Genomic DNA, 26,438 nt, shown 5'->3' with positions numbered 1-26,438 from the left:
TTCAGATTCTATTATTATATGGCCATCTTTCAGTTCCTGTTTATAGATTATTTATTTAATTGTTCTTTTCATTAATGTCTGTCAGTCATTAAGTCTAAGCCTGGAAAGATTAAAAATTTTTCCTGGGCTTTATTCCTGTTTTCTTTTCAAACTGGTTATTATAGTTCTTGAGCATCTTTTGAGATGGGCTGAGGACCTACGAAGAATTAAGTCATTGGGTTGAGAATAGAGGTATGGTTTTTAAGGATTCTAGAATTATAAGGCTAGAAGAGACAAAAGGAATTACTGAGCTCAGTCACCCTTTCTCTGGGACACTTTAATTTCTTCCCCAACTGCACACTGAGGGCTTCTGATCTCCCAGGCGCTGTGCCCGGCACCGGCTGTTCAGAGCACAGTCACGCAGGGTGTTCACGCATTGTGGCTCCATCCATTAAGAGAAATTCCAAAAGCAGTGATCCAGGCCCACTTTTGAAAACAACTGCTGGGTTGCTGGAGTCTCTTTGCTCCAGGGTCCCTATGTAAGTCCTCCAATGTTTCAAGGAAAGGCTCTCCTTGAAGAGTCCAGTTTGTGACCCTACCTCCTCATCTGATCCTTTTTGATCCAACAATTGAGATACTCTTTTTGCAAGTCTGTGTGTCCTTTGCCACCCATTGGAACTTCAGCTCCAGAGCATTTCTCCTATTACTGGTGCTGTCAGTCTAGCCCAGCTGTGTGTTCCCTCCTAAGAGTATTCTGGGTTTTTTAATCAGTTTAGTCTGCACTTTATATCTTAGAAAGACACAGAGTGATGTGTTGTTCTTAGCTCAATGCCCGATACTTCTTCAGGTGTCCTAGTAGAGTTAAATTCCCACAGATGACAAGTCCAGCTACATTCCATCGTAAAAAGTTCGATTGCCAACTTCACAGGCAATCGGTTGGCTCCATTCACAGGTTGGCTCTATTCCAACTCTTTGTAACTAAGGGCTTTCTCCTGTCACTCATGGTTCGGTGAAGCAGGAGTTACCACGGAGCCCTTAAAGGATGATTAATGGCATTCCAGAGAAGGTGCCAAGCTCTTTCTTCCAGCCAAGCCTTCAGCTTAGCAGTGGAGACCCAGCTTTCCCGGACTTTCCCAGGTCAGGCTTAAAGTGGGTAGAGCTCAGAGAATGTCAACTTCCTCTTGGATTGTTCACTTGAAAAAGTACCTTAACAGCACTCAAGAGAGGTGACAGTTACATAAAAATAAGAGATAAGAATAATTCTTTCTAATTTACAACTTTCGTATGTATTTATTCGATTATTTTGGCAATCTTGTAGATTAAGTGGGAATTATTTCCATTTCGTATTTTCAGAAAATGAGAAGGGTAAACCTAAATTCTAAATAAAAACAATTTATCAACTATTTTTCTAAATTTCTTTCCCAAAAGAATCTAATATTTCTCTGGACTCTGGGCCAGCTCATTTGTTGCTTGGGGCATGATTTTAATGAAGTCGTGATTGTTAATTGGGTCTCCACCTGAGTTCCTTAAAAATAAATGCTCATTGTTGAGGAAAAAGAAGAACATATGTTTCAAAGCTATCCTCCTAACAAACGTGAGTGTCATCGGTGTCTAAGGATACTCAATTGTCTAAGGATGAAAAGAACTCATCAGGCCTACTCGAAAGAGGCTACAGACGAGCCTCTGTGGGGTCTTCAGGTGTGAGTGGTCGGGTTAGAGACATTACAAACTCTTCTTGGATGGACTATTTTTAAATAAAACAAATATCTGACTTCTCATTCTAATGCTTCTCCTGATAAACCTTAATTGGTTTCAAATCTACCAAAAACACTCACTCTTTAAGCTTCCCTATGCATAGTAACAATATTTTCATCGTAAGTTCCTAAAGAGTAAAGGCAAATTTTTAAATCTTATTCCCAAAATGATCCTCCTAGAAACAGAATCAGTTGCCTGGCATTCCACCTATCCTGCAAATATCACGTCAATCCATACTCAAAAACCTTCCAGTCTCCACACTATTCAGATGAAGAGTGAACTTACTATCATGGCAAACTCATTATTTGGACTCCCACAATCTGCCTTCAACGTTCCTTCTATTAAGCTTCCTCTCGTGTATCCTTAATTCCAAGTGAGCCAGGATCTTTCTGGGTTAGAGTGAAGGTTTGCAAATTTTGAGTTTTGACATGCATGGCCAAACTGCCCTTCTAGTTTGTACCTGTTTACACTCACTGGTAAGGTGTAGAAATGTCTGTTACATCACACTGTCCCCAACATCTTTTTAATGTTTGCCAAACTGATAGGAGAAATTTTAACTACTTGTTTTAATTTTCGTGTCTTTGATTATTAGTAAGATTAGGCATTTTTTCGATGTTAGTTGGCCATTTGTATTTTTTTCTGGCTTGACTATTTGAGTCATTGTTGTAAGTTTTTCTATAGGAATGTTCATATTTTTTAAGAACTGCTTCTTAGGAGCTCTTTATATAGCAGATATTAGCTCTTGTCTGTCACTTGTGTTATAAATAATTGCTTATCAATTGTCTTTTGTCTTTTAACTTTTTGTGTTGTCTTGTTCTGCACAGAAGTTCAAAATGTAAATGAAATTGTACTTGTTAATTTTCTCCCTTATAGATTTTAAACTTGAGGTCATGCTAAGAGTTTTTTTTCTATAAAAAAATGATGAAATATTCTTCTATATTTTCTTCTAACACTTCTTTAGGTTTTTTCAAAATCCATCTAAATCTTCAATCCCTCTGGAGTTATTTTAGGTTTTGGTGTGAAATAGGGATTTACTTTCACTTTCCTCCAAATGAATAACCAGTTATCCAAACTACATCTCTTGGCTGAATGATTCTTTGTCAATACCACCCTGATAATTCTTTATCAATTTTAAAGGCCACCTTGTCATATAATAAAATTCTGACTTAAATATATTTTAATTCTACTGCTATCTGTCTTTTGTTTTACTAGTTACTTGCTTAATTGGTATCTTGGTCAACAAAACATAAGAAAGTGTTATATGCCCAAGAAATATATCGTTAACTTTCTTATCAGAAATAATTAGCCTGATTCCCTAGAGATTAAGCATAGGAAAGTATTCAAACAAAATTAGGCCAAAGTAGAAACACAAGTATGAAAGGTTTTCATGGAAAATATAATCTGCTTCATATAAAGTCTCTTTACTCAAAACTTTGCAGGTGTGACTCCGTTCCACTGTGACATGCTGTCCTAACACCACAAATTTATAGTAAATGCCAGCTTGTCCCTAGCAATGAAGAAACTCTCTGATCAGATTTTTTTTTAACTTTACCTTACGAGAAAGAAGCCAATGATAAGAAAATTATCTTAAAGGCTTTCTTTAAAGTCTTTATTTTAAAAGACTTTATTTAAAACAAAACAGAAAAACTAGAGTTTCCAAGATCTGTGCGACTCTGGAGATTACAAACTGATGTTTGCACTGAGGACACAGAGACGCCGTGAAGACCTGATAACCATCATCAACAAGATTTAACTCTATTTTGAACAGTTTTAGGACTACATACTTCGTTGCTGTTCACCTCTTTGTATTTGGCTTATTCAACTGACTGCCCACGGGGAATTTACCATAACTCTATGAAACGCCAGGGCACTTTCACACTTAATAATTCTCAGGGATTTTCATTCTCAACATGCCAGAGCCCAGATTTCCATCTGCCATTCAGCAGGAGCCTCTATGAGATGACCTGTGGCTTGGAGGGGACGGGGTGTGGGAAGAGGGCCTCCCCTCTGCTATGGTTTCACACGCTGCAGGTGTGGAATTCAGCAAGGCTGGAAGCAGCTGTGCATGTGAGAGAGGACATCTCAGGCCATGATGCTATAGACCCTTGCACTATGCCTCCAGGTTTCTAGATCATTTTCACAGCTATTAAGACCACATATCTACCCCATGCAGAACTGTGGAGACCTTGACATCCTGTGAGTACTTCTCTCCTCAGACACAATCTAGGAGAATCCATGGTGTGTTTGGGAATGTGGTTTCCCATTCTCTGTAGCTGTGGGTATCCCCTGCCGAAGAACTTTAGAAAGAGAACAAGGCAGGAGATTGTGAAAGTTGCAAATACGCATGTTTAGATTGGGTGGGACGTGGGCTTCAGTGACATTTGTCCTGGGGGTACCCTCCTCCACTTTCTGAGTCTTTTACCCTTGTGGCACGCGTCCCTACCACTGCTAATGCCCTCAATCCCAGTACCCTCTTGCTTCTTCCAGTTTACACTTGTTCCCAACCAAAGTGCTAAAATCAGTCACTAATACCCTGGTTTGAATGAATGTGTTCATTTATTTTCCTATGAGGATGTTTGCATTCTTCTAATGGCAGAATGAATGACATCAGAGAGCACATGGGTGCGAAAGTATGGTGCTCCCCTTCCCTCTCAGCACAAGCGATAAACTCTGTAAGGCGGACCCTGTCTTGTTTTTAAAAAAAATTAAAGAAATTTACTGTCTTTTTAGAGAAGCAAGACATGCATACCTATGAGGCATGTCAGCAAGAATTCATGTCAATTTGTGGTTGTGCACAAAACAGGAATGCTTGCAAGTCAAGCCGCTAAGACTCAACATGCATACACTCCCATTTTAAACCTTAATGCTAGTTCTATCATTTTGCAAATTAAGTAGCCAGAGCAAGAAAAGCTAAATAATCTGCTCCAAGTTATGCTACTTGTTAATGGTTGAATAAAGCTTTACGTGCCTATTATTGTAAAATTGTTTTTAATTTTGGTTACGACTAGATAATTACTAGTGGTTTTACTGCGGAAAAAAAAAGAACATAACAAAAGGCTTGTGCTAATATTCTAATAAATTTTAGAATGTGTGTTTATCTATTTTTGTTGTTTCTCTTATATCTATGATCTCCAGCCTATGTGTGCAATTACCAGGTTTAGTTTAATGGATCTGGCCATCAAAAAGCCTAAGTCATCATTTCTCCTCGCCTCTCCCACCTTGATCTTTTTCCTAAACCTCCTTCGTTAACTTCCCATCATTGAGTCTCCGGCATGGGTGTATTACACACGATACCTGGTTACATAAATGGAGTTTTCATGAAGAAGGAAAAAATGGAAAAGAAAAATTACAAATTTTCAAGACCTGTCCATCAGAAAATAGAGGGTGTCGCTTTATATTTATTTGGGGCAAGGAGCAGAGTGGATGGTTTTAAGGGCCAACTTTTGGATTTTTCAGAGTCTAAGGAAGGAGTTAAATTGGGAAGTTCTTCCCAGTTCAGTCAAAACTTAAACGAATTCACCCTAAATGGAAAGTAAATTTAATCCTCTCAAGCGTATTTTTATTTTAAGAGATTGCTAAAGCTAATATATTACTAATTAGGGGAAGCCATGAGATTGATATGTTTAAGAAGTATCCGTGGTGCAGCCTTCTTTATTTCAGTCAACCTACCTCCCAGGCACACCCGAAGAACACGGGGATATCCTGTTCTAATCCACAGAGAGAATGAGGAGCTTTGAGTCAGAAAACCTGGAGTCTGAGACTCAGCAAATCACCTCCATTTATATAGTTACAAGAGGCTGACCTCTGTTGTCTCTGCTCGTTGCTTTTTCCACTCTCTGTTCCTTTACTTAATCTTCTTCAGAAAGCTGGATATTGAAATCAGAGTTTTCCCCATGGGAAGGGGAAAAAAATACCAGATTAATAGGTAGTACTGGTGATAGTAATACACGTTCTAAGGAACCAAATCACAGCTGTTGGGCTTACCTGCTGATTCCTCTCCTCGCATCACAGCCCGAGGGAGCACTTCCTCCAGCGTACTTGTGGCTCAATCGCTTCTCACGCTGTTGGAAAGACAATATTAACATCTGAACCTGAACCGCAGCAGCTCACTGGCACGCAGGCGGGTCCACTGACTCATGAGCAAGTCCGGGGCACGTTGCTGCCCTTGCGGCAGACAAGCCCAGGACACACCCCCTTCAAGAAGAAAAAGAGAAATACTTTTCTGCTGACTCTCCCTCACCCTCAAGTCAATATCAGGCCTGGTAAGAGGAAGGAGCGCAGAAACCAAAACATAATGATTTTTCCCGCAGACATAGATGAACTTCTGGAATCACAGAAGGAAAATGGGAGAACAGTGCTTTAGAGGAATGCGGAACACTTCTGTCCCAGATCAGTTTGCTGCAAAATGCCACTCTGTCGAGCTTTCACATCCAGCCTCTGGACACACGGGGTCATACCCCATAAATCGGAAGGAATGCGTCCCTTCATTCGTAATTCCATTTGGGGGAGGTAGGTAAATCCAATAGGGTAGGGGTAGGGTAGATATTATTTTTCCTTCTCCAACTTTCTCACTCAAGTCTGGAGAATCAGTTTGCTATTTTCCCAGGCAAAGGAACCTTGGGCTTCTGAGTGGGGTAACGTGGAACCGTGGCTAGCAAAAAAAAGCAACAACGTGCACGCCAAGGGCGAACGTTTTCAGTATGTTCTTTGTCCTTCGAAAACCTAAAGCTAAACCTTATTAACTTCTTTAATAAAGATTTCTTTCCTTTCTAAGGAGTCATCCAATTTGAAAACTAACATTTCATATTTACAAATGACTTGAGGTGGCTTACAATGCTAATGCAGAAAATAAAACGATATTAGAACAGAAATTCTTTTTTCTGTTTCTTTAATTGTATGAGAACTATGAAAGTTCTATAAAAACTACATGAACTAGAAAAAGGGAAGCTATAAAAGAAGAGAGTCAATGAAGAAAAAGAATGCAAATAAAAACCTATGAAGTGTCTACACTGTTTTATAAATTTGAAACTTAACTCTGGGGACAGAGCTTCTTAGCAGTCAAAGAAAAGGGAAAGCAGGGCTGGCCTGGTGGCTCAGTGGTTAAGTGCGCACATTCTGCTTCGCGGCCCGGGGTTCGCCGGTTCAGATCCCAGGTGCAGACATGGCACTGCTTGGCAAGCCGTGCTGTGGTAGGTGTACCACGTATAAAGTAGAGGAGGATGGGCACGAATGTTAGCTCAGGGTCAGTCTTCCTCCACAGGGTAAAAAAAAAGAGGAGGATTGGCTGCAGATGTTAGCTCAGGGCCGATCTTCCTCAAAAAAAAAAGTGCAAAGCTACTCAGGTCCATTGTTCTTATTATCAGAAAATGGGAAGCATCGATCTTCTAAGCAAGAAGAAAATGGTCGTTGGAGCACTAAACTCTGATGGAAATATCTTTTTTAGAATGAACAATATTCCTAGTAACATTGGAACCCATTCTTTCTTGTTGAAGACCGTTAGGGCCAAACAGGCCTAAACACAACATGACTCTCTTGTTTCCCACACCAGCCACTTGGTCTACATCATAACTTTTCATGATCAAGTCTGGATCCGGTCCAATGGGAAAGCTGTCAAGAGAATGAGGCCTCCCTGACAACCCCCAATTGTCCAAGGTCATCAACTATTGCTCCTTTGTCCCCCACTAGCCGGGACAGAATAGAGCTGATCTCATAATTTGGCCAAGTTAATTCTATTCTCCTCATGTGCCTTTTCTTCAAGGTTTTGACTGTTTTCAGAATCCATGAATTCTAAGTGGAGATCAAATTTCCATTCATACAAGGAGTCAAGGACTTCTAGAAACATATACTCTCACTCGGTTGATCCAATGTCTGAAGTCCTAGGAGTAGATATTGTCTCCGTTTAGTGCTGCCCTTTTCCTATTGTCTGCATTAAAATGCAAGTGCATATGGAGCACATACATCATTCACAGCTTAGTGGGAATGTGTTTATAAAACGGGACTAATAATCAGCTAATTTTTTGTTGGTGGTGAAGACATCGAGTCTATTCCAGCTCCGAGTGACCCTGTGTCCAGCAGAGAGGAATCCTGCTCAGGAGTTTTGCGCCATCCTCTCACCTTCCGACGCTCTTTATTAGACAATGTTCTGCTGCTAGTCACAGGGTTTACGTGGCCAATTTTTGGGGAGTGAGTGGCCAGCTCCTTCTTCCTAGTCTGTCTAGTCTGGAAGCTCTGCTGAAACCTGTCCACCATGGGTGACCCTACCGGTATTTAAAATGTTGGTGGCATAGCTTTCAGCATCACAGCAACACGCAGCCGCCACAGTGTGACAACCGACAGACAGGTGCTGTGGTTCCCTGACTGGGAGACGAACCTGGACCATGGTGGCAGTGAGAGCACTGAATCTTAATCACTAGACCACCAGGGTGGCTAGAATCTACTAATTACTTAGAGTGGAAAGTCGCTGTGAAATTGGGTAAGGGTGAGGAGGAGGAGTAAGGAAACAGTAGAAGGGCAGACAACATGGCCGATCAGTGTGAACTTCACGTGGTAAGGGCTTGAAGCTCAGATGAAGCCCTGTTACTCACCTCCAGCTCATTGTGTCTTGAAGCCCAGCAACTTCCTAGGTGCTGCTGGATGGCCCTCAGAGCCAAAAGGATCCCTGTAGTTTCTGCTTAGACCAAAAACCTTGTAGCAGATACTAGAAAATAAGGCAACAAGTAGACCTCAATGATTCCGTGAGTATATTGGTTTGGGCAAAGTCTGAATCCAAACAAAGGGATGCATTTCATAGTTCATTAATTCCATATTTAACAGAAGGAGATCATAGTATGCCCGATATTTAGCTTGTTTCACAAAAAGGGTGTGCTTCTGAGATCTGATGACTCACCAATAAGCCATTTACTCGCCCCTTCTAGTTTCCTCCTAATAATCTGCTAACACATGTGATGTTGAATACCTCAGTACTTCCTGATTAGGCTCTGGAGTTACCCAGGCCCCGCAGAGGACAGAGAGCAAGAGGAAGCAGCGTGCATTTGAGCACTGGGGCAGCCCTGTGACATATCACTGTCACAAGCCCCGGAAAGCTAACCTTCTGGAAGGCAGAGCTGAGGAAGCGTTGTAATGCTCCTTCTGCCGCAAAATCTCAAGCTCCCTTACCTTTGAAGACGGAACAAGGCATTCACTGCAGCATACGAAGGCAGCTAAACAAATGTGTTTGGGTCTGGTCTACTTTACATTTCTCTCTCTGGTGATCTTGAGCAGAGAGCTTCCTTGGCGAGGCCAGTCCCAGGATCCTACAAATGCCGAAGAAGAACAAGTAGGAAGATCTAGGGCTGAGGAAGAGCTCAAGCCTTCTAATTTCATCAGTTTGTGACAAATTGAAATGGCAAGCAATAGGATATATTGGAGTATATGAGGAAGCCACTTGGTATAAACCTAATTCGGCCTGACTGTTTTTTCCAAAAGGGCCTGACCTGGCCATTGAGCATGCATTGTATATCTGCTTAGACATTTCCTATGACAAGAACAAAGGCCCTTGAGATAAAGGTGCATCTTCCCTCTCCCTCCCAACGTTGGCATTTCCTTAAGGATTAAGCATCTTTCCTTAGTCTAGGAACTGATTGCTGCGCTCACCTGTGACCACCCAGCTCGAGACAACAGACCTGCCACCCTGCTGTGTTCACCGAGACAGCAGACCTATCTGCTGTTTCCATCAATCGCTGTGCCCACAGAGCAGTCTCGCGACTATTGTAATAGGGACATTTCAATCATATGTGAAACACCCTCTTTGAGGGTATATAACCACCCTGTGTACCCCCACTTCTTTGGAGTGCTCTGTTCCTTTGTGGAAAGACTCTCCCGGGTTATAATCCTCAGATTTCAGCTCAGAATAAACTCACCCAAATTTTCATTTATAGATTGGTTATGGATTATTTTCGTTGACATTTGTGTTGGTTTCATGAACAGTTTCATGGCTCAATTTCCCAGCAAAAGAGCAGAGTCACACAAATAAACAGCAACAAACCTGAGGCCCCAAAGAAAGGAACTGGCAAACACAATCATGTTATTGGAACTAGTTATCTAAACCCTATCACGTCAACAAACTCCCTGAGCAGTATCTGAATTAGATCAGCAGGGGGCGCTGGGGAGGGCATGATCCAACCTAGAGCAGATGGACCCTGGATGGCAGAGTCCATCCATCAGAAGTGCTGGGCGTTCTTTGAGTTCGGAAGAAGCTCACCTTGAGGGCTGCAAACACAAATGGCCACCTTGAAATGATTTGGGGATTCAAGGGTGTCATGGTCCCCTGACTGTTTCAGGTGGCTTTAGTCCATCATTGTGAAGTGGTTAAACGCCACAAAAAAATATTTCAGGTGTCATTTAAAAAAACCTGAAAGGAGGAGTCAAGAGGGGAAGAATTGAGTGTAAAAAGTAAATTATAGTGAAAAGGTATTCCTAACTAATACTATAAGACAATCAAAACCAATGTCAATGTCATCTCCCAACTCTCAGAACCAGGACTTAAAAGAGAGGTGGGTGGGAATTACTGGACTATTTGAGGACAAAGCTTGGTCGATGTGACTCAGGAGAAACTGTTTTGGGTGGGGGGGGTGGCATTTCATAACAATTGTATTGTATTTAGCATTAAAATAAAGGACATTCAAATAAACAAAGGGAGAGTTCACAGAACTGTAGGCAATCTTTTCCTATCCATATCAGAAACGTGTAACCCGCTACAAACATGGGAGCAAATGAGAGGAAGTGATGAACCAGCTCACATGTATGAAGCACTGATGTTCCAAGTACTGTTCAGAGCAGTTTCCATGTGCTCCCAGGTTACTGGACCTCACAGGTTAGAGGCAGTTACCACTATCATCCCATTTGACAAGTGAGAAAATCAAGGGACAGAGCAGTTAAGTTGGTGATGGGCCAGAGCACCAACACAGCCTGACCTCAAAGTCTCTTTTCTTAACCTCTCCTCTACTGCTTCTCAAAGACAATGAGATGGACAAATAGAAGGATCCAACCCTTGCAAAATAACCGAAGAAAAGGCAAAGCAAGCTGGTGTCTCAGGCAGTAACAAGACATTGCATTCGTATCATCTGAACCTTCCATAACAAACTGGGGAGCCACCAAAACCGACAGGACCCATGTTTCCAGTTCATTCAACTAGTAAACTGCAAGTGTCACTTAACTCAAGGCCCTGGATAAACCGAACAGATCCAGGCAAGACTCCGCCCATTGCCTGTAATCAGTTCAGAACGTACAGTTTATGAATGTCAGAACTGACACTGAGAAGAGAAAGTTACAGGCTATAAAAGTAATGAGCTTTTTGGGGGGTTTTCTCTCACTCTGCCTGTCTTTAAAACAAGAATTATACAGAATTAAGCAGCCCCCTCTCCAAGCTCAGAAGATGCTCCTGGGGTTGCACAGAAGGCACAACCACAATCACCAAAACCTATCCCCTGTGTTCACATGATGGGCAGGAATTCCCATGGGGCAGGGCAGCCTCAGTAGGGAAGTTCAACCTGCTACAGATCACAAGAATCCTGCTTTCACTGTGCAGCTTGGAGTCCCAGACCCTTCATAGTAAGATGCATTTCTCCACTCCCCTAAAGCAGCAGAGAAAAGTAACACAAATGAGGCTTCTGGAGAACAGTGACGCATCTGCTGGCTTAGAGGCTAAAATCCAACAGACGGTCACCTGGTGCCCCAAGGGTGCATTCCTGTGGATGACAAGCTCTTCCAGAACAAAATAAATCTGAGCCCATCCCTGGGCAAGCTGTCTTTGACGTTGTGGCTGCACTCAACTTCCTCCTGAGCACAAACAACTGAAGAAGATGTGGCCCGAGATTAAGACATTCTTTTTTACTTAAGTATTGTTTCTTTTGAACAAACCGCCAGTTGATCCTCAGGGCAGCAGAATGTCCTTTAAGCAAAGGGAGACATCTAGTGGCCAAGATTCACAATGTGGGAGAGGCCACCTGTTTACAGAAGCACTGCAGGGTGCTGTGGTTTAGTTTCCCTGAGGGTGCACTGGGGGACTCAAGGAAGAGGGCGTGGTCTAAACCAAGTAACCTCGGAGACCCTCAGCTACTTCGTCCTGATGTTTGGTAGGGATTTTACTTGCCGCAGAGTTCATTTACTCATTCAACAATCATTCATATTAAATGTCTACTAGGTGCAAGACACTGCTAGATCCTGGGGACCTCCAAATCTGTAATACAGACTTCAAGGATCCTATTGCTTAGTAGAAACACTAGGCCACCAACAATCCCTTAAAATACATCGTGATAAGGGCTGACCACACTATGCTGTGGGAGCCCATGGAGAAGGCCCTTAAATGAATCTTTGAGGGTGAGAGGAAGAAATGTCTAAACCCCAGGTCTCCAACCGACACCCGGTTGGCCCCATCTGGCCTGCAGATGTGTTTTGCTTGTCCCATGCAACGTTTTTAAAACTCTGAAATAATTGCTAACATTTAAGCATCAGGGGATTTCACATGAAAATCCAGATTTCAGCTTCTTTTGAAAAATGGGAAGATCTGACAACACTATTTCCATATTCCTGCAGGGGGATATTTAACTGAAGCTGAGCAGAGGCTGCCCGCCTTCTTAGTTCTTTTTTTTTTTTCATAACTGCCAAGAATTTATTTATTTCAATGAATTTTTGATAGATTTCACATAAACAGGGTGCGAAACTCAAAATTACAAAAATATGTTCATAGAAAAATGTCTCCTATTGCCCTTGTGTTACAGCCAAAAAGTCACTATCTGCAAAGGCGCCACTGTTGCTAGTTAGAGATTGGGTAAATTCGTATCCTTGTCTCACACCTTACACTAAAATTAATTTCATCTGGATTGAAGATTTTAAAACAAAATATGAAAATATAAAGATACCAGAAAAAAGCAAGGGAATTCCTGCTGTTGCATTCTTTAAATAATTTGTTGATTCAATAATAAAGGCCTTTCTAAAGTAAAACCATAACACAGAGATCACAAAAAGAAAAACTTGGTATTTGACTACATAAAAAGGGGGAAAAAAATTCCTCATGGCAAAAAATACAATGAACAGCATCCAAATATAAATAATTACCTGGAAAAATAGTTTCAATTTATATCATAAATGAGTCTTCTTGAATATGTAAACAGTTTTTGTAAATCAATAAGAAAAAGACACAACTGTTGAAATAACTTTCTAGGATCAAGATGGAGCTGCTCTTGCCCAGGGTGCCACATCAGCAAACAGAAACTTAGATACTTTCGCGTTCCTGTAAATGCTCCACTTGCCCAGAAAGGCCATATATCCAGTCAGCCAGTCCCCAAAGACCAAGCCAACCCTGGCCTCTACACTTACTTCCTTATTACTTCTCACCCCAAGACAAGGTTGAGGATATGGCCCCAGCCAATCAGATATTTTGTATTTGTCTCTTCCTTGTTCTTTATTCTTTGTCCTATAAAAGCTTCCCGCCTGAGGCTGGTCCAGTGGCGTAGTGGTTAAGTTCTTGCACTCAGCTTCAGCCAGCATCCAGGGGATCCTGGGCGTAGACCCAGCCCCACTCATCAGGCTGTGCTGTGGTGGCATCCCACATAAAGCAGAGGAAGATTGGCAGAGATGTTAGCTAGGGCCAATCTTCCTCACACACCCATACAAAAAAGCTTCCTGCCTTTTGCCCCACTTTGCAGTTCTCTGCATGGAGACTGTTCACCTCATGAAGTGTTAAATGAAGTTCGTTTGCATCACCCAAATTGTCTTCTTTAATCATTTTTTAACACAACCAAAGAGACAAATGAACAAAGGGATATGAATGAGCAAAAAAAAAAAAGGATAAAAATAGTTCTGAAATGTATGAAAAGCAAGGAAATGCCTAATAGAACTTGAAAAATGAAGAGTAAAGCATTGATAAAATATTCTTTTTTCACCTCTCAAGTGGGCGGAGATCAAAAGGGTGGATTTGATTGTTGCAGGTGGTGGAACCAGGCAGTCTCTTAGCTAGCTAGTGGGCGTACAAACCAGTAAGTCACTATCAAATTTTAAAATGTACATATCCTTTGACCCAGCAATTCTATCTTCTAGAAATAAAACCTACAGATATACTTGCTCATGTGCAAAATGGTATCCAATCAAACATAAGCGATGCAGAATTATTTGTAATATGTGAAGATTGGAAGCGATATAAAAGTCTGTCAATAGGTGTGGTGGATTGCCGTTGTTTAAAATACATTTTATGCACAATACATAAACCTGTTTTGTTTTAAGTAATTGAAATTCTGAAATTGTTACTACCAGGTAACTTAGCTGACAGATATGGAAATTGGTACCCAGAGTGGGGCAAAAGCTTCCGTAAGAGAAATCTGAAAATATGTGGCATTGGCTTCTGGTCTGACCAATGGGCAGCAAGAAGACTGTTGTAGGAAACTGGAGCGGAAGCGATCGATGTAATGCAGCGAAACATCTGTGAAAATTTGGATGGCAGATAATATGCTGAACAAGCTTGTGGCCTTAGGCAAAGAAATTAGAATTCTTTTAGTACAACTAGTGGCTCTCTTGACAGTGCAACTCTCTTCAAAACATAGTTAACTTTTTACCTATTCTATTCAAATTAACCTTATGTGCCAATAGTTATGTTCCCAATTCTTTTCCAGGCAGGTACTTGAGTGGATCTGGTTTTGGCGGGAGAACCACACTTTCAGTGGGAGAGCCACACCTCTGGTCTCTTTTCCCTGAGCAGTTTTGTCCAACTGAAAGGATTTACTTAGAACCACTTTAATCATTCCGGATATTTAAGCAAAAGCTTTTAATTGTCATATCCTTGACTAGCTCCTTGTCATGAGGCTTAGTCGTAATTGGCCTTAATTTTTCAAAGCCCATCTCAGTTTTCCATTTTACTAATTAGAGACAGGAATTAGTTACATCTTCTGTCTGGCAGGTCCTGAAATTTTTGTTCTTACTTTTTTCCTTTTTATTCCTACTTGAGAACTAGCCATTTTTTTCTTGCAATACATAGTCTAAACTAGCCAATAGCAACTTAAGCATGCTAGCGACTGTTTGTTCGGTTATCCACCCATTTGTTCCAACACCATTGGTTCAATAATCTGTCTTTTCCTCCTTGATATGAGATGTCATCTTTATTAAATATTAAATTCTAATTTTGGGGGGTTCTATTTATGGACTTTGTATTCTTTTCATTCATCTGTGTCTACTCAAGCACCAGCTCGACACTTTGCTGACACTTCAGAATACATTTTCATATCCAATATAATAATTCTCCCTCAGCATTCTTCCTTCGAAGAATTTTTCTTTCCATTGTTGTTTAATAATTTTTCCATATAAACTTTAGAATCAGCTTGTCTGGTTCTCCTCCCACAGACAAACAGCCAAAAAATGTATGGATATATTTTTTGAGATTGTGTTAAATGTATAGATAAATTTGGGGATAATTAATGCCTTTCGAATGTTGAGTTCCCCTAACTAAGAATATGGCTTGATTTTCTGCTTGTTCAAGTAAAATAAAATAAAATATTAAGGAGTAATCCTAACAAATAGGCAAGATTGATATGAAGAAATCTTTTTAAATCTACTAAACAACACGAGAGAGGATTCCTCAGTTACATTCCAAGGCTTGTGAGGATGACTGCATGCCCACATATATCGCTAAAGTACGAAATGAAATTGAACGTGATGCTGAGAAATATTCCCAATCAGGATGACGTTCCATCGCAAGTTTAACATGAAATTGCAAAGAGGAGCTTCTGGGACAAATGGGCAAAAGATACAGCTTTAAAAAGAAGTAAACTCCTTTCACAAAGACAGGGGAGAGAGGAAGAAGACGGGGAGACAAATAGAATACATGCATTTTTGCACCGATTGCTCTGCTCAGGCGACTCACAGTGGTGCCTGCCCCTCTTCATGGCCTGGGCATGTGATGTGTATTTGCAGGCAGCTTCCATTTTCCCTCATCCAGGTGAAATTTAAACAGGGTCAAGGCATGCTTAATTGTCAATCTATCCCAGTTACCCACTTTCCTTTCCTCTCCCTTTCCCCTCTTCCTCAACTGTGCTGTCACCTCGGTCTTGCTAGGGCATGATGGGGGCAGGGGCCTGCAAATGAAGAGGAAAAAAATCCAAAACCTTTCCTTTGAAATATGTGTTCAGTGCCTAAGTAAGCACTGGTGCTTATTGGTAAGTGAGTACAAACAATGAGATGAGCAAAACTAAAAAATAGCTTCCTTTGAAGCAGTACCCATTACAGCATTTGTGACTAACAAACTTGGAGTCTAATTTCTGCAAGGTATAATATTATCCATGTGTTATTAACTCTTAAAAGTTCTACTTGATGAGAATACCATATATATCTGTATATTTATATATATATAAATACATATATATGTGTATGTATGTATTTATATATATAAATACATATATGTGTATACTTATATGTATGTATAGAAATATATACATATATAGGGTGTTCTGATCAAGTAAAACTTTTAACAGTGTGCATATATGTGTATTCTTAGTTTATAGAGTTTTGATTGTGTGGCGTTGTCTTCCACTTATGCAGCCCAGAACTTCCAGACTAACAATATAAAGCGTTGACAAGGATGCTGAGCAGCTAGAACACTCATACATCGGTGGTGGAGATGTAAAATGGTACAACCACTTTAGAAAGCAGCTTGGCAATTTCTTAGACGGTTAGATATACACTTACCATGTGACCTAGCAATCACACTTCCAGATATTTACCCAAGGGATGAAAGTAACATATCCATACAAAGAGTTGAATGCAATGCTCATAGCAGCTTTATTCATAATAGCCCAAATTTGAAACAATCCAAGTGTCCATCAATAGGCAAAGGGACAAAAAAATTCAGATATAGCCAGACAATGGAATACTACTCAGAAGATACATAAAGTTTTTAGCAAGCTCGCTGGACCTGTAAGAAGAACAGTGCTGTACAAATGCAAGGTGTTTCTTTCCTTGGTTTTAATCTTCCTAACGACCCGCATCACTCACTGCCTACCTTGGATTCTAGTGCCTCGCTGCCTGTTTTAGTGGACGAGAACCTCAGTTCTATTCAACAAGTGTGTACCGAGAGCCTCTGTGCACGGGGCCCAGCCCTCGGCCAAGCACTGTCAGAGACACCATGAGAAGTACACTAGGTCCGGAATGTAAGGAGCTGACAATTTTGCATGGGAAACAGCACTAAGGCATAAAAATAATTGAGAACAGTATTAGACATTACAATAGACATTTCCAATGCCTATTTCCTGCTTACATTCAATAAAAGCAACAAGAAGGAAAATAACCACAATAACATAAGAATTTGATTAAAACCTTAAGATATGCCTCTCTTACTGGCCCTCTCTCACGTTCATAATTGGCGTAAAAGGACATGAAGTGAGACAGCAAATTGTCCTATGATGTCACCTTCTAGAGACTGGGGGTCTACTTTTGGTTTTCCTGCTTATCTTAATAAACTATTGTGGAGTTATCATATATTAAATTTTTAACCCTTTGCTGAACTTATCTTGTCTTCAGCACGTAGCAGCGTCGCATGTAAGTTATTCTAACCTCTGGAAAAGACTTCCTTTAATTTGACTTAACTTTAATTTTCAGAACTCAAAGCAGACTCTTTACATAGAGTATCCTCAAACCTAGTGCTTCCTTCACATATTCTGTAAGCCTTTATTCATAAATTTGATCAGATACATTCTCACACTTTGCAAGCTAGAGGCTTAATTTGTAATTCATCTTATATAAACTTTTTAATAAAAACTTTTAAACAAAATCCACATAAATTTAGAGGATTTTAGGAGGAGGTATAAATTTATCTCTATAAATCCACATTTGCTTTCCTCATTCCCACACATCACAGGCCCATGTTTGGGGTGCAATTACTTAAATGTGGGAAAGTGAATTTAAATGGCCCAAGAAATGCCAGAATATGCTAATACAGCCAGACAAAAGCATGTTTAATTTACCAAGTGTTTTAGTCAGGGTCCTCTGCAGAAACAGGACCAATGGGATCTACGTGTATATCTACATAGACAGAAAGTTTTATTATAAGGAATTGGCTCACATGGTTACGGAGGCCGAGAAGTCCAAGATCTGCCATCAGCAAGCTGGAGACCCAGGAGAGCCAAGGTGTAGTTTGAGCCTGAAAGCCAGCAGGCTCAAGACGCAAGAAGAGCAGATGCTTTAGCACAAGTCTGAAGGCTGGAAAAGACCAATGTCCCAGCTCAATCCATCAGGCAGGTGGCGTTCCCTCTATTCGCAGGAGGGTCACTCACGTTAGGGAAGGCCATCTGCTCTATTCAGTCTACCGGTTCAAATGTTGATCTCATCCAAAAACACCCTCACAGACGCACCCAGAATCGTGTTTGACCGAGCATCTGGGGACCCTGTGTCCCAGTCAATCTGACCATAAAGTTAACCTTCACACCAAGCTAACTAACCATAGACTGTTCAGCCTAGAGTTCTCCAATCTATGGTTCTAGATTTTTCATGCTGCTTTTACAGGGTTCCACATGATTTCCACTACATTCCCCCCAAATCATAAAATTGTACTATTTTATTGAGACTCGTCTATTTAGCCAACGAGAAATAGATAAAAATCAGTGAGGAATCAGGCATTACACAGAGCCACCTGTAGATCAAGAGCCTACCATACTTTGTCAATGATACAGAAAATTTCCGGTACTTCTCCAAGGTCACCTTAGCCACTGATCCCGCAGATGACTCCTACGACCTTTGCAGATGTCAGGTCGTGGATACGCAACACATGAAGGGCTCAATACTAAATTCAACTGCCCCAACAACTCTGACTAGTTAAAACAACATCTGGACCCTTCAGGCTCACTCAACAAGCATCATTACTGTGTTTACCATGACCCTACATTCCAAGAGATCTCCAAGGGCAACATCTTTTCAGAGTAAACAGTTAGGAATGGGGAATACACTGAGCATTACTAATAACAATTCTTCCAGTGGTCAGGGCCCTTTACAGTGTTGGGCTTGCATACTGAATACAAGAAATAAAAGCAAAGGAAAAGACAAGAAGCTTTTTGCTGAAGGTAGACTATTTTGGGTGGTCTTTGGGAAAGACGTGTGATGATTCACAGAACAAGTTTTTATACTAAGAAACGAGGAGAACCACCCTTCAGAGAAAATGTGAGTACCCACCTTTCTCGTGGGAGGAGGGGCAGTGGATTTCCTTCAGGCATAACAATACCTGGGCAATTCCCCCACTGACTCATGGAACCTGTTGAAGCAGCTTTTCCATGCTTTTGTCCCACAACAAACACACCACAACACTTCCACCCCCACCATCCCCCCGCCCCGACCCACTGCCACCTACTCCTTCCCAGGAGACACAAATAGCCTTTGAATGGAAATAACTGAGGCAGTTCCACTAATTTATTTCACTCCTAATTTCACATTTACAGAACAATTACTCACGCCAGGAAATACTTTGCGTGTATTTGCTCAATTAAATTTCACAACTACCACCTACAATGGGTTCTATTTTTTCCTCCATTTTACAATGATGAAACCAAGGCTTTGAAAGGTTAGCCAGCTCACCCAAGGTCACACGATCAGTGGAAAAGCTAACTCTGGAAATCAAATCAAGTCTGTCCACCTTGGGTTCCTGAGCTTTTCCTCATTTATCTTGAAGTCATACTTAGCACCCCTCTATGCAAATTTGGAAATCACAAGACCTTAAGTATATGGTTTAAAGCAAACTGTACAAGAAGTCTTGCGAAATTTCAAAGGATGAAGTTCCCCACCATGTGTGCAATGCAAAAAGTTTCTGGACCTATTGGTTAAAAGAACTGTCACTACAGAGGTTTTACTTGGGTCCCAGAATATAAATTTAAAATTTTTGTTGTTAGTGCTGTGGACTCAATTCCAACTCCTAGTGACCCAAGGGACAGCAGAGCTGAACTCTGCTCGGGATTTTTGAGCCATCCTCTTACCTTCTGGCACTGTTGAGGCAATGCTCCGCTGCTTTTCACAGGGTTTTCATGGCCAATTTTTTTTGGAAGTAGGTGGTCAGGTCCTTCTTCCTAGTCTGCATTACTCTGGAGAGTAGGAGTACTCTAAGAGTACCTGGATGAGTCTTACTCTGATGAGCAAGACTCATCCAGCTCATTTCATTAGCCTCCCAACGAGCTGACCTTGCATCACATCAAAATGAATTTTGGGGACTCTATTTATATTGTTACAGCAGGGTTTTCCACAACATTAGGATAATGGCTAAGTGTTAGAGCAGGAGATGCCCAAGGGAGTACTGAGCACCTAACCCATGTCCGACCACAGAAAATGTGTGTAAATTGCACCCACTCTGCCAATCTAACTCTGCTCCCCATTTCTTCTCAGAACAGCCTCTTCTCTCTCTTATTCCACCATGTGAAGCAGTATAGTGCAGGGGTTAAGAATAAGGGCTCTTGAGGACAACTGCTGGGTTTGACTACAATTCCACTTAATGAGCTGATGATGCTGAATGAGGTATTTCACCCCCCAAGTCTCTTCCATAAACCTAGAACAATTCATGCCTGCTTCATAGGGTTGCTGTGAAGATTAAACAAGAAAATATATGTAGAGTGCTTTGTTAATGACCAGCATATAACAAAAGCGTTTTAATAAAAATAGCTTCCTGGAATGTCCATTTCCCTCTTCTCCATCTCATTAAATCCTATGAAGACTTTAAAGACTGAATCAAGTTGTCTTCTCCACGGCTACTTTCTCTCTGACTACTCCAGCCCTAATGGGAATGACTTCCCCTAAAAAGTCAACGCCACACACTTACGCCTTAAATAATAAGTTTATTAGACGCTGGCAATTCCTGAAAAGCAGGTGGTGGCAGGTGGATGGGTTGAGTGGGTAAACGGCAGACAGGCAAGTACTGTTTCCACAGTGTTGCTCATGTCGGTCCAGGCTGGCTAGGTTGCCAGTGTCCCCAAGAGGGAAGCAGAAGGGACTAGAGGCTGCATTTCTACCTTACCCTCCTTCCCCTTCAATCCACTTTCTAGCTGTATAACCTAAGGTAAGGCAAGATCTTGGTTGCTTTATCTGTAAAATGGAGAAGATCCCATTTTCCCTAGCTGAAGTCAAGAACTAAACCTTATCCTAATGTAAGATCTCTTCCTGCTGCAGATATGGGATTCTCCTGGCACATGTGGCCCTGGGTGTGGGAGGTGCATCACCCTGAAGCCTGGTAACCTGTACATCAGGCCACTCTAGAGGCCTCCATACTCTCTGAGTGAACAGCACAGGTTGCTTTTACTTCCTTCCACTACCTCCAGAATCTGGAATAGCTCTCCCATCAGGCCATGAGCCAACAGCCACTAGCACCCAGGCTGCCAGTAGGGCAGTGCCCAGGGCTCGCAGATGTAAATACTGATGAGGACTGATTGAAGTTTGGTTCTGCCTGTCCCTTTCTCTGCTATCTTCAGCCAAAGGCCTGCAGGCTTTCATCTGCTGATCCGGCAGTGTTAAACAACAACATTATTCTTCCTTCCTGTCTTGACTCCCACCCTTCCCTCTGGCCACTGTCTCAAAGGAAATAACCAGCAAGGACCAGACAGCCTCTGCCATTTAGACTTCTTGCAGATGGGTAGGGTTTAGGGAGAGACAGCCAGGTTCTCTGCTTCTTTTAATACTGGCCTGGTGACTAACCTCAAGAGGAATGAGAAACAGACAGAAGAAGGGACTGGAGACTTCTTTTGGCTGAAGAAGAGGAGGATATTCATGATCAAAGAGCCCTCTAACCAAGAAAGGACTGTCTGCCTCCAGGTCTTCCCTAGACATTTGCAGGAGAAGGTTCCTGGTGAGACTAACCAGTAGCCCAAGGCCAACACTATACCTAACACACAACAGGAAGGCAGCTGTCCATGGAGGCCATTATCAGGGCACTGCATGAAAACATGCAGGCTGTGCCTTTGCAAGGGCACCTGGACCAGTCAGGGCTGACTTGCCAAACCATGTGCCACATCTGCCCAGAAGGGCTACCTTGTCTGACTTTTACAAAGGCTCCATAAAGGCTAGTGTAGGCGCTGTGTGCACTCGTGTGTCTGTGCCTCCTCATAGCCATTCTGGGTAGTTTGCAAATAGAAGATCAATAGCATCCTTACAGCCAGCTGCTCTCCCACATCCTTACCTCTAGTGCCGTGACTTATTGCTTCTTCCTTTCCTTACCCTTCCCCAGTTATTCCCCTTTTTTTCTTCCCCTTTCCCATCCTTTCCCTTACACCTGCTCCCTTTCTCCTCCTCCTTGCTCCTAATCTATTGTCACATGCTAGATGGCCAGATTCCCGCTTCACACTCAGAAACACTCTGGAAGGGGACAGGTAAGAATGGAAAGGAGCCATGGAGAAGAAAGTCTTTGTATTCAGAGTAGAGCCTTTTTTCTTTTTTTTTTAACTTATGGCCTTAGGATTCAATGGCAGGTCATTCTGGGAGATGGCAGGAAACATCAGGAGGGTGTATTTAAGAAACTTTGACCAGAAAGAACTTGAAGAGATTATTCAACTCTGCTCTACAGAAATTGATAGACACAAATTCTGAGAGCTAGTATGCCTGAGTTCTCTTTTCCTTCCTGGTTGACTGCTATGGTGGGCAGAATAATACCCTCTCCCATGCTGAAGATGTCCATGACCTCATCCCCAGAACCTGTGAGTATATTACCTTACATGATCAAAGAAACTTTGCAGATGTAATTAAATTTAAGGTCAACTTTGCAGTTAACCTTAAAATAGGGAGATTTTCCTGTATTATCTGAGTGAACCCAATCTAATCACGTAAACTCTTAAAAGCAGAGAACTTTCCAGATAGAAGCAGAAGAGATATGTGGCAGAAGATAAAGCAAGAGAGATGCAGCAGGAGGGGAAGTGAGAGAGATTTGAAATGTGAGAGGGCCTGACACACCATTGCTGACTCTGAGATGTACGGGCTCAAATGCAAGGATCATAGAGGGGCCTTTAGGAGATCACGGAAAGCATGAGAATGGATGTGGGCCCTTTTGGAGCAAAGACCAGCCCCTGGCTCACAGCCAGCAAGGAAACATAAACCTCTGTCCTATAACCACAAGGAACTAAGAAACTAAGAACAGAAAACCAAAAATAAAATGGTAGGCTTAAGCCCAAACATATCAATAATTACCTTAAATGTAAATGATCTAAATACAGCAAATAAAAAAACAGAGACTAGCAGGATGTAGTAAAAAACATGACCAACTATATTGCTATCTGCAAGAAACTCACTTCAAAATATAAGAGTATGGGTAGGTTGAAAGTAAAAGAATGGCTATCATAGAAACATTAAGGAAAAAAATGCAGGAGTGCCTATATCAATATCAGATAAAGTAGCGTTCAGAGAAAAGCAAATTTTGAGGGAAAGAGAAGGGCATTACAAGATAATAAAAGGTCAGTTCACTGAGAAGACATAGCAATTTCAAACATATGTGAACCAAAGAACGCAGCTACACACTATGTAAAGCAGGAACTGATAAGACAAATGGACAAATCCACAATTACAGCTGGAGACTTCAACGTCCTTCACTCAACAGTTGATAGAACCACTAGACAGAAAATCAACAAGAATATAGAACTCAATACTGTCAACCAGCAGGATCTAATAAAAATGTATAGGGTACTCCACTCCACAACAGTGGAATATACATTCTTGAAGTGCCCATAGAACAAACACTGAGATAATCCTTATCCTGGACAAGAAGACAATACTCAAAAAATTCAGAATAATTAAAATAATACAGAAAATGTTCTCCAACCACAATATAATCAAACTAGAAGTCAATAACAGAAAATCACAAGAAAATCTCCAACTTTTTGGCAACCTAACAATACATCTTGAAATGATCCATGGTTCAAAGAGGAAGTTATCACAGAAATAAAAGAATAGGCTAAACTGAATGAAAATCAAAATATAACATATCAAATTTGTGGGACACAACTAAGCAGTGTACAGAAAGAATTTATAGCACTGAATGCATTTATTAGAAAAGTGGAAAAATCTCAAATCAGTATTCTAAGCTTCCATCTCAAGAATCTAGGAAAAGAAAGGCAAAATAAACCAAAGCAATTAGAAGGAGGGAAATAATAAAAATAAGAGCAGAAATCAATGGAACTGAAAACAAAATAATGATAGAGAAAATCAATGAAATGAAGAACTGATTCTTTGATAAGATCAATAAAATTGACAAACCTCTAGCAAGACTGATTTAAAAAATAAGACAAGACAGAAATTACCAATATTATGAATGAAACAGGGGATATCACTATAAAGTCTGGAGACATCAGAAGAATAATAAAGTAATGCTACAAACAACACTACATATGTTAATTTGACAATTTAGATTAAACAGACCATTCCTCAGAAAACACAGACCACCACAACTCACCTAATACAAAATAGATAATTTGAATAGCCCTATAACTATTAAGGAAATTGAATCTGTAATTTAAAAACTCACAAAGAAATCTGCAGATCTAAATGATTTCACTGGAGAATTCTACCAAATGTTTAAAGAAGAATTAACATAAATTCTACAGAATCTCTTCCAGGAAACAGAAGAGGAGTGAACACTTCCCAATTCAGTTAGTGAAGCTACACTGATAGCAAAATCAGACAAGCACAGTATTTAAAAAAAACAAAAAACAAAACAAATAAACAAAAAACTGTAGACCAATATCCTTCATGGATATAGACAAAAATCCTTAACAAGATATTAGCAAATAGAATTCAGCAATATATAAAAGGAATTATACACTATGACCAAGTGGAATTTATTCCAGGAATGCAAGACTGGTTCAATATTGAAAAATCAGTCAATGTAACCTACCATATTAACAAGTGAAAGGAGAAAAATCACAGCATCATATCAACTGATGTAGGAAAAAACATGTCAAAATTCAACATCTATTCAGGATTTTAAAAAACTCTCAGAAAACTATAAATAAACAGAAACTTCCTCAACTTGATAAAAAACATCTACAAAATGCCTTCAGCTAATAGTATGCTAATAATAAAAAACTGAATGCCTTCCTCCTAAGATCAAAAACAGGACGGGGACATCCACTCCCATCATTCTTACTCAACATGGTGCTGCAACTTCTAGCCAACACAAAAAAGAAAGAAAGGAAATAAAAGCTATTTGTGGTTAGTGCCCTCGTGTCGATTCCAACTCCAGTGAACCCTGCCCAGTCTTTTTTGAGCCATCCTCTCATCTTCCACTGCTATATCAGACAAAGCTCCACTGCTATTCATAGGATTTTCATGACCAATTTTTTCAGAAGTGGGTGGCCAGGTCCTTCTTCCTAGTCTGGAAGCTCCACTGAAACCTGTCTACCATGGGTGACTCTGCTGGGATTTGAAATTCTAGTGGCCCAGCTTTCAGCATCACAGAAACATGTAGCCGCCAGAGTATGACACCAAACAGATGGGTGCTGTGGTTCCCTGACTAGGAACCCCAGCCACAGCTGGGAGAGCCCCGAATCTTAACCGCTCAACCACCAGTGTTGGCTATCCAATACAGTAGCCACTAGCTATTGAGCACTTAAAACGTGGCTAGTCCACTATGTAAAATACACATAGGTTTCAAAGACATAGTACTAAAAAACTAAACTATCTTATAAATACTTTCATATTGATTATATGCTGAAATGGCAGTGTTTTGAATCAATTAGGCTAAGTATATTATCAAAATTGAATTGACTCATTTCTTTTCACTTTTTTGGAATGTGTCTTCTGGAAAATTTTACATTACATATATGACTATGTGGCTAACATTGTATTTTCATTGGACAGCACTATTCTAGCAAATTTGAAGCCCTTTTCCAAATCAAGGCCTCACACTTTCCTTAAAATAGCATATCTCCCAGCCAACTGTGACGAGATCCTTTCCCACTTCATGCCTTGAATTTTACCCTAAGACTCCCTTTGGGTAAACAACACTGGCACTGTGTGACATAATTTCAAGAAAGCATTTAATATGAATTTTCAATATGAATGGGAAAGATAGAGACTGTCTAATCCTTCCCCCATTATCCATTAACATAGATTAGTTTATAAGATTAGTTTCTTTGATCTTGAAAAGAACATCTGGCTTTTGAATTTCAGAGGTGTTGAATTTCAGGGGATGAAACAGACACCTAGGTAGTCGGGAAGCGTGGAAACTAGTAGGGTAACAAGTAGGGAAGGATGACACAACCAGGTCTTTATGCTGGGTTGTTAGAGAAGGACGAAGGTCTCAGGGCAGAGCCAGACCCAGAATGATTGGCAGATATTGGAGGCCAGTGATTACAAAGGATTCCCAGACAAGCATACTCCCATTCCCAGACAAGCATACCATACTCTGCCCAAAGGCATCATCAAAAGCAAAGTGGGTTCTTAATGAACATTAGACATGCATAGAGCCTCAGTTTCCTCTTTTGTAAATGAGCCTCTGTATCCTGGGGTGGTCGTAAGGATTAAATGAAATAACATAAAGTCCCTGGTACAGAGTAAATGCTTGGTAAATAGTGGCAGGTCCGATGTGTCTTTCCTCTGCCACCTTTAGGCAAATATTCTACATAGATGGACCTGAGGATGTGTTCCTCACAGCTATCAAGGCAGGAGCTTGTGAAAAATTCAATAGCAGACCACACATCCAAATTACTTATGTTGCTAGTACGTAAAAGTCAAAT

General features: G+C 40.9%; 1 protein-coding gene across 3 annotated transcripts in view; it reads right to left on the bottom strand.

Moving 5' to 3' along the window:
• ADGRF1 (adhesion G protein-coupled receptor F1) overlaps nt 1-6,113 on the bottom strand; it is a 42,611-nt gene extending 36,498 nt beyond the window's left edge. For 2 of the 3 annotated variants that reach the window (XM_070514805.1, XM_044776818.2), the window contains exon 1: nt 5,719-6,113. Coding sequence is in view for 1 of the 3 variants with exons in the window: in XM_044776818.2 (XP_044632753.2) it covers nt 5,719-5,740 (22 nt within the window). In the remaining 2 variants the exon portion in view is untranslated. The remainder of the gene's footprint in view (nt 1-5,718) is intronic. The other variant, XM_070514806.1, reaches the window with a different exon arrangement.
• Between the last annotated feature and the right edge of the window lie 20,325 nt (nt 6,114-26,438).

Source organism: Equus asinus, chromosome 8, assembly GCF_041296235.1.
Source record: "Equus asinus isolate D_3611 breed Donkey chromosome 8, EquAss-T2T_v2, whole genome shotgun sequence".
Classification (NCBI taxonomy): domain Eukaryota; kingdom Metazoa; phylum Chordata; class Mammalia; order Perissodactyla; family Equidae; genus Equus; species Equus asinus.
Note: the sequence above shows the minus strand (reverse complement) of the source record. Positions and strands in the feature narration are given on the sequence as shown.